This window comes from Dreissena polymorpha, chromosome 1 (assembly GCF_020536995.1).
Source record: "Dreissena polymorpha isolate Duluth1 chromosome 1, UMN_Dpol_1.0, whole genome shotgun sequence".
Lineage (NCBI taxonomy): Eukaryota > Metazoa > Mollusca > Bivalvia > Myida > Dreissenidae > Dreissena > Dreissena polymorpha.
This window is the reverse complement of record NC_068355.1, coordinates 178,962,617-178,979,071: the sequence shown is the minus strand read 5'-3', so window position 1 is coordinate 178,979,071 and position 16,455 is coordinate 178,962,617. Positions and strand designations below refer to the sequence as shown.

General features: G+C 38.9%; 1 protein-coding gene across 13 annotated transcripts in view; it reads right to left on the bottom strand.

Annotated features, from left to right (window-relative positions):
- The window catches only part of LOC127863353 (golgin subfamily A member 4-like), a 61,682-nt gene extending 46,473 nt beyond the window's left edge, over positions 1 to 15,209 (bottom strand). For all 13 annotated transcript variants that reach the window (XM_052402803.1, XM_052402869.1, XM_052402814.1 and 10 more), the window contains exons 1-3: positions 15,028 to 15,209; positions 2,582 to 2,785; positions 347 to 573 (exon numbers count right to left, since the gene is read on the bottom strand). In XM_052402803.1, coding sequence (XP_052258763.1) covers positions 347 to 573; positions 2,582 to 2,785; positions 15,028 to 15,108 — 512 coding nt within the window. In that variant the 5' untranslated portion in view covers positions 15,109 to 15,209. The remainder of the gene's footprint in view (positions 1 to 346; positions 574 to 2,581; positions 2,786 to 15,027) is intronic.
- Between the last annotated feature and the right edge of the window lie 1,246 nt (positions 15,210 to 16,455).

Genomic DNA, 16,455 nt, shown 5'->3' with positions numbered 1-16,455 from the left:
ATATTAAAGACCATTCATATTAAATTCAAGTTAAAAAGGCTTCATTTCCAACCCTTCGAAACTTATGAGCAGCAAACAGCATAAAACCTGAACAGACTGCGAGTTACTCGCAGGCTGTTCTGGTTTTACTGCTGTTTGCACATAGCCATTTCCACTTTGCTTCTGAGTGGTAAATGTTTAACTCTTTCAGTGCTGGAACCAAATTTTAAAGGCCGTCTCATCAGGATCCAAACTGTTTGCTATTCTTTTCTTTGAAAAAAATCGAAGAAAAAGCTAATTTTAGAAATTCAGCAGACAAAATTTTAGCAGATGACAAATTTCCAAGCATGCAAAGGCTTAAGAGTACCTTGTGGCTCGTCTCTGGTATTTTTGTATATAGTGGTACAGGTCCTCCTTCGAGACAGTGTTCAGGTCCGTCCCGCTCTCATCCATCTCTGACTCCAGGTCAGACGGGAGGTTGTACTGCATGTTACTGAAGCTCATGTTGGTGAAGAACGACCCTTCACTGGTCATGGAGCTGATGGAGGAAGTGCGGGAACGAGAGGCCCGGGGTGTGACATCACCTGCCTCTGTCTGAAATCAACCATTATTAATACTATGTTATTAATATTTTTAGTAGAGGTCGTTGTTGTATAGCATTATGCTTTTTATCTTAAGAGGCGGTCACGGGTTCAATAGCCCTTTGTGGGAGAATGTTTTTTATCCCCCGTACTGGTTTTACCTTGGAAACGGTCTTAGGAGCGTTGTAATACTATGTACTGGTTCTACCTTGGTAACGGTCTCAGGAGCGTTTCAATACCCTGTACCGGTTCTACTTTGGTAACGGTCTCAGGAGCGTTTCAATACCATGAACTGGTTCTACTTTGGTTACCGCCTCAGGAGCATTTCAATACCATGTACTGGTTCTACATTGCCTCAGGAGCGTTTCAATACCATGTACTGGTTCTACCTTGGTAACGGTCTCAGGAGCGTTTCAATACCATGTACTGGTACTACCTTGGTAAAGGTCTCAGGAGCATTTCAATACCATGTACTGGTTCTACTTTGGTAACGGTCTCGGGAGCATTTCAATACCATGTACTCGTTCTTCTTTGGTAACGATCTCAGGAGCGTTTCAATACCATGTACTGGTTCTACTTTGGTTACCGCCTCAGGAGCGTTTCAATACCATGTACTGGTTCTACCTTGGTAACGGTCTCAGGAGCATTTCAATACCATGTACTGGTTCTACTTTAGTAACGGTCTCAGGAGCGTTTCAATACCATGTACTCGTTCTACTTTGGGTAACAGTCTCAGGAGCATTTCAATACCATGTACTGGTTCTACTTTGGTAACGGTCTCAGGAGCATTTCAATACCATGTACTGGTTCTACTTTGGTAACGGTCTCAGGAGCATTTCAATACCATGTACTGGTTCTACTTTGGTAACGGTCTCAGGAGCATTTCAATACCATGTACTGGTTCTACTTTGGTTACGGTCTCAGGAGCGTTTCAATACCATGTACAGGTTCTACTTTGGTTACGGTCTCAGGAGTGTTTCAATACCATGTACTGGTTCTACTTTGGTTACGGTCTCAGGAGCGTTTCAATACCATGTACTGGTTCTACTTTGGTTACGGTCTCAGGAGCGTTTCAATACCATGTACTGGTTCTACTTAGGTTACGGTCTCAGGAGCATTTCAATACCATGTACTGGTTCTACTTTGGTTACGGTCTCAGGAGGGTTTCAATACCATGTACTGGTTCTACTTTGGTTACGGTCTCAGGAGTGTTTCAATAAGCCTAATGTGAGAATGTAAGGAGTCAAGTGCCATGCCCATCTGACCTTCTGGATTAACCACCACCCGATTGTTTGGTTCATAGAGGGTAATATCTAACACTTCATGTATTTCACCTGATTGCACAGCACTACTTCACCTGATTGTTCGGTGAATGAAGGGAAATACCTAACACTACTTAACCTGACTGTTCTGAGAATGGAGGGGTTTATCTTACATTACTTCACCTGATTGTTCGGTGAATGGAGGGGTATATCTTACACTACTTCACCGGACTGTTCTGAGAATGGAGGGGTATATCTTACACTACTTCACCTGATTGTTCGGTGAATGAAGCGAAATACCTAATACTACTTAACCTGATTGTTCTGAGAATGGAGGGGTATATCTAACAATACTTCACCTGACTGTTCGGTGAATGAAGGGGAATATCTAACACTACTTCACCGGATTGTTCTGAGAATGAAGAGGTTTATCTTACACTACTTCACCTGATTGTTCTGAGAATGGAGGGGTTTATCTTACACTACTTCACCTGATTGTTCTGAGAATGGATGGGTATATCTTACACTACTTCACCTGACTGTTCGGTGAATGAAGGGGAATATCTAACACTATGTACTTAACCTAATTGTTCTGAGAATGGAGAGGTTTATCTTACACTACTGCACCTAACTGTTCGGTGAATGAAGGGAAATACCTAACACTACTTAACCTGATTGTTCTGAGATTGGAGGGGTATATCTTACACTACTTCACCTGACTGTTTGGTTCATGGAGGGGTATATCTAACAATACATCACCTGATTGTTTGGTGAATGCAGGGGAATATCAATCAGCTGCCCCGTAGGCACATTTGCCGGGCTTCCTTCCACAGACTGGTTAGCCGTAGCATAGCCAGACACATCAGAACTGCTGGACTGGTTACTGTCCTCAGAGCCTGCTTTCTTCTTTGGTGTGCTTTCCGCGAGTGGTGGGTCACCATCTTTGATCTTGTCTTCTAGTAACTGTTAAGTTAAACATATATTTTACAGCATGTATGTTTGACAAGGCTCAAAATAGATTACCTGACTTAATTTATTTACTTCATTTATGAACAAATTTTAACCTTGTGGCAATAAAGGTATCGTGTTTAAACAGATGACTTGTGATTTGTAGAAATTTTCCCCAAAACCTACTCTGATTTACAAATATAATCTCATTATACATTTACCTTATTGCCTTATTGTTTTTTCCTGTAGTATCATTCCCTATTTTTAATGATTCAACAAGTTGTAAGAACACTTATTTACTAAATCAACATTTAACTTTTTGCATTTCATACTGTAAACTCAGTATAATGTCTATGTCTACATGAAATTTAGTGGTTTTTCGTGGACACGTAAATTTATTATTTCTGTTTGGGGAAAAAAAGAAGAATTTGTGTCTGTCAATTTACAATGTGTTTAAGTTAAATTCATGTATCAGCAAACCCACAAAATCAAAGAAAATAAATTTCCTACAAATAATAATAATTTTATTGCTTCATCTAGTGCAATGTTAAAATTTATGTACCGTTCACATTTATGTCCCGTTTAAAGTACATGTATATACTGGGAAACTTGCATAATTCCAATAACTGCATGAATCATATACTGTTTTCTTCCACACTGTGCATTAATAATTTAATAACATGGATTTTGAAATTGCAATTGAAATTTCGTAGTATAACATTCAGTGTAACATTAAAAAAAAGTAAATTAATATGAAATTACTTTGCTTCAGAAACTTGGCATTATATATTTGGAAGGTAGTGTGGATCTGCCAAAAAATTGATAATTTTTTCTCAAACCAAATGTAAAATAAACATGTTCTGAAAGAAAAAAAACATCAATGTGATAACATTTTGTAAATACACATGTTATGATAAATAACTCAAGTTTAATCAGAAGTATGTCATTATTCCCAAGAACGGTGGGTTGCGGATTCTATAGGAATGGATGAAACTATAGGAAAGAAGAATATGCTTAATTAAATAGAGACTGAATCATGATCAATATCAATGCAAAATAATGGCAACAACTTTTTGAAAGTGCAATCAAATTGTTTTTGAGCCCGAGTAATCTTTCCTCAGATTGATATATACAAGGATTATTTGGAAAAGTGGAACTTTGAATTAAACAAGGGCTGTTTGTAAAACATGCATGCCCCCAATATGGGCTGTCCGTTGTAGTGGCAGCCATTGTGTGAATACGATTTTTGTCACTGTGACCTTGACCTTTGACCTAGTGACCTGAAAATCAATAGGGGTCATCTGCGGGTCACGATCAATGTACCTTTGAAGTGTCATGATCCTAGGCAAAAGCGTTCTTGAGTTATCATCCGAAAATCATTTTACTATTTCGGGTCACCGTGACCTTGTCCTTTGACCTTGTGACCTCAAAATCAATAGGGGTAATCTGCAAGTCATGATCAATCTACCTATGAAGTTTCATGATCCTAGGCGTATGCGTTCTTGAGTTATCATCCGAAAACCATTTTACTATTTCGGGTCACCGTGACCTTTACCTTTGACTTAGTGACCTCAAAATCAATAGGGGTCATCTGCGAGTCATGATCAATCTACCCATGAAGTTTCATGATCCTAGGCGTATGTGTTCTTGATTTATCATCCGGAAACCATTTTACTATTTCGGGTCACCGTGACCTTGACCTTTGCCCTAGTGACCTCAAAATCGATAGGGGTCATCTGCAAGTCATGATCAATCTACCCATGAAGTTTCATGATCCTAGGCGTATGCGTTCTTGAGTTATCATTCAAAAACCATTTTACTATTTCTGGTCACCGTGACCTTGACCTTTGACCTAGTGACCTCAAAATCAATAGGGGTCATCTGCGAGTCATGATCAATGTACCTATGAAGTTTCATGATCCTAGGCCCAAGCGTTCTTGAGTTATCGTCTGACAACCACCTGGTGGATGGACCGACCGACATGAGCAAAGCAATATACCCCCTCTTCTTCGAAGGGGGGCATAAAAAAAGAGATCAAAATTTTTGTTTTTCACAATCAACACATCTTTAACATGTTAGCCATGATTATTTTAAACAAAGATGTCTTGTGGGGTAGGACTGACTCATTAAGATATACAAGGATTATTTGGACTATAAAGTGGCACTTTTACATAAAAAATAAGGGATCATTTTTGTGTTTTGTGTAGGCCATTAAGGGGTTAAGTTTCAACAGAGCTGTCTTGTGGATTAGGACTGACCTTTGTACATGACTCATATCTGCAATATTGACAAAAAAGAGAGAATATTAAACTGATTAAGACTTTTTCTGTTCTTACTTTTTTATATGAGCATGTCCTGTGAATAAAAATACATTTAATATACTGGTACGACTGAAAATTTTCGTGTTTTTCTTGACATTTTTATTGTTGTATCTCCAAATTCATATCCACCAAAATGACTGACTGGCCAGAGCACAACTTTTAGACTTCACATGCCATGTCTAATAAAAGGGGCAACTTTGAAACAGAATCAACATATGTAACACACATTGTGTATTTTTCATTATCTCTTTCAGTGCTGGAACCGAATTTTGAAGGCCTTTGCAAACAGTTTGGATCCAGATGAGAGGCCACAGAACATGGCGTCTCATCTGGATCCAAACTGTTTGCTATTCTGATAGTATTCTTTGAAAAAAAATCGAAGAAAATGCTAATTTTAGAAATTCAGCAGACGACATTTTAGCAGACGACAAATTTCCCAGCATGCAAAGGGTTAAACAACATTCAACACTAATGGGAGTCTGGTAGCCCGAGACTCATGGAACTGATACTCAAGACTCCTTTTGTTTTGTGTCAAGGAAGTTCGTAAGACTCCTTCAAATTCTTCTTTGGAATATAAAAACATCCATTGATTTACTTATGCATTTTGGGAAATCAGAATGCCCTGACTTTGCAAATGGGAAAAATACACCACTAATAATTTGGCTTAAAGGCATCAACAAACACAAAACAATCTAATAGTGTTTTTTGGTTCCATGTGATAAGCCATGTGTAACAATAATGGACAATTTTAAAACTCCGAATCAACGGAATTGTTGCTGTCCTGTTCTAGGATATTTTTGCTAGGGTATACTTGCTTTCGCCAAACTTACTCAGAAGACGAGAAGTTGCAATATGGTACTTTCTAGCTGTATTTGGGTCATACGATTTGTCATAAATTTGATTATTTTAAATATCAACTTTGAACATGGATTGTTTTCTGGACAGCTAAACGCCTCCAATAAAAAAATTCTGAGATTGAGTAAATGAAGGCTTATGAAAGTAAACAAGAAAGATCTTTCCTAATTTCCTGGAGGGCGTTATTTATGTGGCTTAAGTACAAAAATTACAAAAAAAAGAATGACTTCTTCTTTTTGCTCCTCATAATACTAATAATTTGGCTTAAAGGCATCAACAAACACAAAACAATCTAATAGTGTTTTTTGGTTCCATGTGATAAGCCGTGTGTAACAATAATGGACAATTTTAAAACTCCTAATCAACGGAATTGTTGCTGTCCTGTTCTAGGATATTTTTGCTAGAGTATACTTGCTTTCGCCAAACTAACTCAGAAAACAACTTGCGATATGGTGCTTTCTACCTGTATTTGGGTCATATGATTTGTCATGAATTCGATCGTTTAAATTAACAACTTTGAACATGGATTATTTTCTAAACAGTAAATAAATTTAACAGCAACAATTTATCTGAGATTGAGTAAATGAAGGTAAACAAGAAAGATCTTTCCTAATTTCCTGGAGGGCGTTATTTAAGTGGCTTAAGTACAAAAATTACAAAAAAAAGAATGACTTCTTCTTTTTGCTCCTCATATTACAAGATTGGAAAGTTCATAAGCGGGAGGTCAAATCTAAGACTGATGTTCAATTGGTCATATTGCCGGTAGTAGAAAGGAAGAGGCAAACAGGCATAAAGACAAACATACATGTCATGTTGTTCAATTGGTCATATTGCCGGTAGTAGAAAGGAAGAGGCAAACAGGCATAAAGACAAACGTACATGTCACAGTGCTCCAGCTAGGCCTAAATTGAAGGGCGCCCTGCCCTGCCCTGCCCTCCCGAACCTCCGCCCTGCCCCTCCAAACCTCCGCCCTGCCCACCCCCCTCAAAAAAAAAACCTTTTTTTTTTTTTACATTATATGATAATTCATAAATCTCTTATTACATTGTAATTACTTTAATCCTCATTGTAGACATTATATTTGAATGGTTTAATAATAATGGGAATAATACAATTATTTATAACATATAAATTAACATGCAATAGGAAGCAGTCCAGAAACACCCGCGTGCTCGAACGTGCCCTTTTGACAAAATACTGCACGTCCAAAGTGCCCTTTTGACAAAATACTGCGCGTCAAAAGTGCCCTTTTGACAAAAAAGCCCCCCCCCCCCCCGCCCTTTTCAAATCCTAGCTGGAGCACTGATGTCATGATGTAATACTGTTGCAGCTACAAAAAATACAACCTGTTTCATGCTTTTAAGAATATCATTAAAAAATATATTTAAATTTAAATATATCTATAAAGGTATATATAAAAAGTTTTTTATTTTTTGGACTCAATGCAGGGTTCCCTCTGGGCTTTAAAAAGTTGTCGCCATTTACTTTTGCCAAATTCAAAAAGTTGTCGCCACACTGGGGCTACATTGGGGCAATGAAGATCATGTTATTATAATACAAACAAAAACTGAACATTTTACAAATACATTGATTTAATAACAGTACATGTATTATTAATAATGACAACACATTTAACAAGTTTATTTAATAAAGGCACATTCAATGACTTGTAAGTCTTGTTGATTGACACGTTCTTAGCAGCCTGTATATGTTGCCACAGTTTGGGTGCTTCAGCAGCTTTCTGGTAATCTGAAAATACAAAAATGGAAATATAATACTAATAGTAATCAAATAATACATGTATGTAGCATATAAATAATATAAATGCGTTCGAGCATATGACCTACTACACAGAGTCCATAACACAACACAGTCAAATAAAATAAGCATTTGTGTATATGAAATGTCAAATTGATTTTCCTTTTTTAAAACAGTACATCCTGTGGTGAATGAATTGATTATTTTTGAGGATATAAAGAGTTCACACAACATAGCTTGTGTGTTGGAAATCATATTGAAGGCAAGGAAATTCTGATTAACAACTGTCTTTGTTGTTTATTTTTGTTAGCTGGTTAATGTTATGACTGGGGGACAGTTTGCATTTTTTAATGAGTCTCAACATTTTCAGAATCTAACGTTCACTTTCTTAAAGACGTAATACACTCTGAACTTGCATTTTGACGAGTAAAACAAAAAATATCATGTCACGTTTAAATAGAACCAAACATGTACAATGTTTAATTATTTCCTATAGTTAAAAAGATTTTGCTAAAAACAATCGATACTTACCTTTTTGATTGTTGTGGTCTTGAATGGGCTTTGTACACTGTGACAAACACTTCACATTCAAGTATAGTCGGTATATTTCAATGTTGCCTTATCTCTGAAGCAATAAAACTGACGCCCAATTTAGATAACTTGAAACAACAACCCATATCATCTCAATTATAACCATTACATGCCACTTTGCGATAGTCGCATGCTCCATCGATTTGGGCAGTATGATGCCAGTATCGCTTACATAACTGAAATTGATTGTATGACGACTGCCGCAAAGCGTCTGGTAAACAGAGTGTCGTTTGTCATTTTAAGGAAATATTAAGCAGAAAAAATACAGATTTTCGTAAAATCGCCATTTGCAAACATTTGTCGCCAAAATCCAGTGGCGATCAACAGCGGGAACCCTGCAATGAAATTGTTCAAGACTCCTAAATTTGAAGACAAGAGGGTCCAAAGGACTCCTAACTCTGATGGAACACTGATAAACAGTGTGTGTCTTTTCAAAACATAACAGAACAAGCATTAAAATTGCCTTTATTCATTCATACTTGGTCTTTTGGTTCATATCCACAGATATCAGTCATACACCTTTTTAGAGGGACGGTGCTTTAAGTTTTACAGAAAAACTATGACAGAAATCAAAATGTCTAAATGGTATTTTAGTTGTGTTGTGATTTATGGGTTTGGTAGAATGTAACCGTGAGCGATTATTACGGGTGTGTAATATTGCAGCACATTAATCCGGGAATCTCTCTCTTTCTGGCTGGGATTCAATGAGAATAGACGTCTTATTACATATTTCTTGATTATTATAGTTTGCGGAATCACTCATCTTGTTTCTATTCACGTTAAAGCGGGTATATACGATTTTTTATATGTGTTTAATTGTAATATATTGATAAAATATGTTACAATAACACAAAATAGGCAAGAGAAATTATACATTTAAGCCGAATTTCATAAAATGCAGCAAAGACAAATTAGCGCCCGAGCCGATTGTGACGTACATATTTTCCTACAATAACCGAAGCATTCGTCTTTGTATTAGGATCGGAGTTCGTGTGTCGTATGAATAGATATCGTTGCAGGAATTCAAATAAACCGTTAAACTAAGTTTAGATTCACATCGTACATGTATGGTATACATGCTGGCGAATTCGGCTGTACAGCCGTTTTCAATTTCAGAATTAAATATTTGGCTTATTTCGCATTTGTCGACACATGTTCTTCTTAACTTTTATTTTAATTTATATTGAAATATATATATAATAAGTTGTGTACACATTTTATATAAATTCATAAATATTTGACAAAATCGTATACACCCGCTTTAATTGTTTATCAGTTATTGTTCACTGTTATTAACCCTTAGTTACTAGCAATCTCTAAGGAATAGAGTAAAGAAATCACTTCATTGGCGACGAGGAAAAAGAACAACAAATTCAAAGAAAAAATTCGTGTTAATTTTCAAAAGTTAGGACATTTCTCATTGAGTTCAGGATCTTGCGGCTAGTGTATTTAGCCGGCAAACGAACTTTGCAATCTGTGAAAGTGCTGGTGTTCAGGGCTTCTTTGCTCGACATCTGTGACTGTGTTCAGGGCTTCCTTGCTCGATAGTTGTGTGCTTGTTATTGTGGGCTTCTTTGTCCAATAACTTGACGACATCCAGGGGACGCAGGCAGAATCTGGCAGAGATTGAAGATGGCAGCATCTCAACAGAAAGGTTTGCAAAGTTTGTTTGGGTTTCACTGTAAGGTATAGATTGAACCATTCAGTGTGGGTTTAAGGCTCTTGGATTGGATAAAATTGGGATCACAGGTTACTGACGGGTAAGGGTGTGGAATTTGCACAAGTTACGGGTCAGGTGATTCCTAATTTTGGGGCGTGTCAAGACTTAAACACATTGATTGGGGAGAAAGAGGGTTATTAAGTGAATACTTACAGTGGGTTAGCATACAGTAAATTTGGGGTATTTTTCATAGCAAAGTCAAATCCTTAATTTTACGGGTGCGGTTAATATTATTTCTCATTAATTAAAACATTTTGAGTGTAATATTGGAATTGTTCATTTGATGGCATCTGAACTTGTCATTGACGGACTGAAAAGGGACAGTGACGTTCATTTCATTAAAGTGCAACAGCGTGTTGTGCTAATTGATTTGATTTTCAGGCGCTGTGGTAGGTAAGACTGTTTATTGTTTACCTGTTCTGTTTGCGGTTTTGCAATCAGGGTTTTCTGTGCATTTGGTACATTAATGCACAGGAAGGGTCTAAACGCCCTTGTTAAGTAGTTGTGGGTTTGGGGTAAGTAAAACCCGCATGACTGGTTTTGTTGGCGTGATTAATCGTGCTCTAAGTTTTAACGTGCATGCTTACTCACAATTTAATTTAATTGCATGATTATTGAAATTCAAAGTTTTCAGGTACATCTGTTGACTTGTTCCAATTGTTAACCCTTGTTGTTGACATTTGCACTGGTTTCTATGGTGGGCTGTTAGTGTCTAAACTCATGTAAACAATTCTATGTGGTACCAATAGTGTAATATTGGGGAATCTATGGTGGGCCATAGTGTCATATTTTATGTGTACATGTTAATGGTGTACTGGGTTATTTTGTATGGTGGGCTATGAGGGTCATAAATACTGTGTACCTTTGTATAGTGGGCCATAGATATTGTTTACTGTTTGTGTCATTTGAGTTAAAATCTAGAATAACGGTTAAGGGTGTTATAATTAGAAGGATTAAATGGGTATTGAGTGGGATTGATGAGTGTATTATAAATCTAATTTAATACCGGGTTATTCTAACATGTCAGTACGCGTAAAATATGCTGATGTGAAAGGATTGATGTCTTTGCCGGGTGTGTCTGAAAGGCAGGCATGGAACATTGTCCAGAAACAGCAGAAACATGGTTATCTTGACATGAATATGTTGAGTGAAGACGAGGCAGACGATGAGGAAAGGATTGCGGGCTTCACTTTGTCCCATCCATTCCCGATGGATCCAGCAGCAGTTGGATATCCTAAGAAAGAGGAAACTACTAAACTAGAGAGTTCAGTTGCCAGGGATAGAAAAAGTTGCAACCGCCGTTCAAGAGCTAGAGAGGAGGGCCGCGATAGTCTAGAAAGGCGTCACTTCTCGCGGGACAGGAGCTACTCCCCAAGAAGGTCTTACCAGTCTCCATCTAGAAGTCGCGATGGTAAACATGAATACCATTACAGGAAGCGGAGTAGTTCGCATGATCGCTCGCCAGAAGACTACCGGAGGAGGTCATCCGGTGGAAGACGTCGACATGGGTCGCGGGACAGAGAGAGTGACAGGGATCACTACAGACGGCGCCATGATCATCATAGTGGTCACCATCGCAGGTCCAAGTTTTATTACTCCGATAGTGACTCGGACTCCGATGAAAAGTATCGGACACTGAGGGGAAGAGAAGAGAAAAGGGGAAATCCAGATAAGCTCCCCAAGAACTTAATGTATGATGGAAAGTCTTATTGGCTTTCACACGACAGAAGTGTCAACTCATGGACTGATAGTGAGTGTAGAGACTACCTAAATTGGTGTCTTGAAGGAAAGGCACTGGATTTTTTCACTATCACGACACAGATGGGTGATATGTTTTCCTTTTCCGAAATCATGAGGAAAATGGAGGCTCGTTTTGGTGCCAAAGAGCTGTCGGAAACTGCCAGAGTCAAGTTCCAGCAGGCCACACAGAATGCCGGAGAGTCCTTGGAGGATTGGGCTGACAGAGTGCTGACCTTGGCAATACCAGCTTTCCGAAAACTGCCAGAAAAGCATAGCATGCAGGAGGCCATTTCAAAGTTTTGCCAGGGCTGTGTGGACAAGGAGGCAGGGAAGCATGCTTGCTTTACGGCGTCCTCATTCGATGAAAAAGGCCATTGACCTTGTACGACATCATCAATATGTTACACAGGCGGTGGATGGTACCGGAATGTCCGATTCGTATGCAGTGAAGGCAGTGTCAGGGGAAGAAGACAGGTTACAACGACTGGAGAGGATGGTCGAATGTTTAACATCAACAGTGCTGACATGTTCGCAGCCAAGTCGACCTGGGTCAGACAAAAGGTGTTACAAATGCGGTGAGGTTGGCCATTTTCGGAAGGATTGTCAAACGCAACAAGACGATAAGATAAAGAAGGGGCGAGAGTCAGGAAAAGGCCAGAGTCCTTTAAACTCAAGAAGAGCAGATGACATTGGTCGAACCAGTCCGCCCAAGAAAGTAAAGGGTCAACACACCAGCGTATTCTCTGTTTGTAGGGTTTCTCTAGTGTCGAGCAAGAATAAGGAAGAATGTCTTGAGGTAGGGGCTTATAGTCCTCCTCAAGTGCATTTGGTTCCTGAGTTTTCTAATCCAGTTCCGGATGTGTGTGGCCCTTCTCCAGAGGTGATTGGCAATCATAAGGAAGAATGTCTTGAGGTAGGGGCTTATAGTCCTCCTCAAGTGCATTCGGTTCCTGAGTTCTCTTATCTAGTTCCGGATGTGGGTTTCTCTTCTCCAGTGTTGATTGGAAATAATAAGGAAAAATGTCTTGAGGAAGGGGCTTATTGCTCTCCTCAAGTGCATTCGGGCCCTGAGATTTCTATTGAAGTTCTGGTGGACAATAATAAGGAAGAATCTCTTGAAGAAGTGGCTTATTGCTCTCCTCAAGTGAATTTAGTTCCTGAGATTTTAAGTCCAGTTCTGGATGTCAAACAGAAGCTTTCAAAGAAAGATGGTTATAGTTGTGAACAGGCTACTGATGTAATATGTTCTACAATCAGTGAAGGTGAATTGCGTCGTTACCAGTTTGACAGCGAAAATGTGGAGATAGCTATCACTTTACAGGAAGAGTATTTACAGTCAATTGTTGGTATGAATGACGAACATTGTGATTTTCAGGATGATTGTACCCAGGATGAGCATTACCTTGGAAATTTCTCTGACATTGAACACTCAATTTACACAGGAAGTGCCAAACCAGTTAAGCCCAGGATTCGAAGGACTCCTGCTTGCTTGGCTGGGGAAGAAGAGCACCTGGAAAGAATACTAGATGCTGGTGTTGTAACAGAGTCGACAAGCGAATGGGTGTCAGAACCAGTTCTGATAAGGAAGCGCGAGGGTACAGACCGCTGGTGTATTGACCGTTGTGCGTTGAACAATGTGACTGTGAAGGATACCTTTCCACTACCCATTGTGGAGGATTGTTGGTATACGCTGTCAGGGAACATTCAAAGTGGCGATAGGCTGCAATCAGGTGGGTTTACCTTACTCCCTGAGTTGGACCGTTCCTCTGGAGGGTTTCCTTTACTCCCGGAGTCCAAGGATGCATCAGGTGGGTTTCCTTTACTCGCTGATGGCAGTAGATGTCCATTATCCATGGATGTCATCTTTGTCTGGGATCCTGGTGGGAAACAGGCAACGGGACCATCAACGTAGTCTGGTCAGACAAAAGGGCTTTCTTGTTCGGTCTGCCATACTCTAGGTCATGGTGATACCAGTTGGAATAGAGGGCTTACTTGCCCCGGACAACTGGATTACAACAGAGTGTATACTGTCAAAGTGGAGGGTTCATTGAAAAATGGACCCTATTTTAAGTCGTTCACTCGTTTGTGAAGACGCTGGAGCATGTAATGTGTTTGTGTCAGATGTAACAGACAGTGGCAAGTCGCAGTGCTGGGGTTTTTCCTAAGAAGAGTTGGAAAAGGCTCAAGAGGAAGATGAAGGGCAGTTGTTGATTGCAAGTCCAGAGGTGAAGTTTTCTGGATCAACAACGAATGTTTAAGACTGGTGTACGCGTTCAAGTCGAAGGAGGGCTCAGGTGATTAGGAATTGGTTATTCCGGAGATCCCTAAAGCGACGGTTATTGAACTCCATCATGTCATTCCTTCATCGGGTCACCTGGTATCATGGTTCTTGTGTGAATGTTTCACCGACTGACGCACTGGACATAGACAAGTACAGATGCACTTTGTGTAGGCACAATATCTAATGCTGTTAATTTTCTCTGTTTTAGGGCTTCTTTGCTCAATGAGAGGAAAATTATTCAGCTAATGCAGGAGCATTTGTATGGGCTTTATTGTCCAACAAATAGCATTGGTGCATTGGAGGGAGCAAGAAGTTGTTTGGCTTCTTTGTTCAACTAAAAGTTGCTCCAGAGACGAATTAGTTGGGCTTCTTTGTTCACTAATGAAAATATGTTTCCCCGGAAAGATTCATGACATTTGTTAGGGCTTTGTTGCTCAACAAACTATGAAAAGGCTATTAGTCACCCTACCCCACCTCTGGCTGGAAACTTTTTAGTTAAAGTGGGGAGGAGTGTTGTGATTTATGGGTTTGGTAGAATGTAACCGTGAGCGATTATTACGGGTGTGTAATATTGCAGCACATTAATCCGGGAATCTCTCTCTTTCTGGCTGGGATTCAATGAGAATAGACGTCTAATTACATAGTTCTTGATTATTATAGTTTGCGGAATCACTCATCTTGTTTCTATTCACGTTAATTGTTTATCAGTTATTGTTCACTGTTATTAACCCTTAGTTACTAGCAATCTCTAAGGAATAGAGTAAAGAAATCACTTCAGTTGATATACTTCAAATTAATCAACATGAGAACACATGTCTGACAACACACTAAAATATTTTCGAAATTCTGTCTTTATCAGAGTTCTCTGACATGCTTTGATGAATATATTATAGACAATAATGAAGTGCACAATTCGGATGGACGTGCTCCGAAAATCGGTACAGTTGCGTCCAAAACGATACCCCACCCACTAAATCACTGCAACGCTTACTCTGGAAGCAGACGTAAGAGCTCCTTTGAGCGGCGATTGACTCACGCCTTGCTCTAATTTCTTTTTTAAGTTTTTAAACATCGCATAAGATATGTTTTCTTATTGCCAGTGACTGGCAAAGTTAAGTGAATGTTTACAAAATTAACAGTTGTTTAACCGGAAGCGGTATTACTGCGCATGCATGACACGTATCTAGAACCAAACATAACACCCGAAACTACCCAAATAAACTTTGGTGAAATAAAAACTCAAACCCCTATTGAAACCTTTGATACTCAATCGTTCAAAACATAATCAACAGATTGTTCCCATTCAAAAGGTTAAGAAAATAGAAATAATCTTTTCAAACAGCGCGTGACTTAAACAAATTATCAGACAGATGGGTCCTAAAATACAGGGCAACACATACAAAACAGAAGTCACAATGAAAAGCCGGTCACCATCTTGGAACAAAGCAAACAATTAAAAAGGCGCATCGAAATTAACCTGAAATCAAGCAATACTCGCTCACAGTGAAGGGGATACTATTAGTTTAACGATATTTTAACTCGATTGCAGCAAAAAAAAATACAGCCTTATTTAAGCTCGATTGGTCATTGTCGGCTCGGGTACTACTTACATGCACCCCGTGTACTCTTAAGTATACTTACATGTACCCCGGATAACGCAAATATACTAATTTTAACGCTAACTCCGTCGTTGTCGGCTTAAAAAAATAATTATGTTGACATTTATGTCAAATTTTATGTTTAATGGCCTCTATATTATCGAAACTCATACTCAAAAAGCTTGTTGATGCAGTTTTGTTAAAAGAGAAGTTTGTTTAAGATAAACAATATCGTTTTACGGTAATATGTAGCGCATTTTACGACAGCGGATTTTGGGCGGGAATACAACTCGAGTACAGTTTAATATCGACCGCGTACGTTTAAGTATGTTTACCGTACCCGGGGTACATGTAAGTATACTTAAGCGTACCCGGGGTACATGTTAGTAGTACCCGAGCAGACAGTGACCAATCTAGCCTTATGCTCGTTAAACGTCTTCGAGGCCAATTTTCCTGGGTAGAACCAGTACTCAATGTCATTTTGGTCTTCCTAATGAACTCTCCAAAGTAGGGATCAGAGTATTATAAATTCTTGAGAATGCTTTGCTTAATGCATGTGCGTAAAATGACATCCATAGTTAGTCTGTGGAGTCCGAACAAACTAATCAGGGGCGACAATGTCAGCTTTAAAGAAAGAAAAGTATTTTCTAAACGGAAATCCAGTTAAGCCAGAAAGTGTCGTCTCTTAATAACGTGTGCGCACTGCACAGTCTAGTCTGGAACGACACTGTTCAAACTTGAAATAAACTAAGTTTTCATAGAACGAGGTTCTTATAAATGTATGTATGTTGTTTTTTGTCATATAATGTACCAGAACAGCA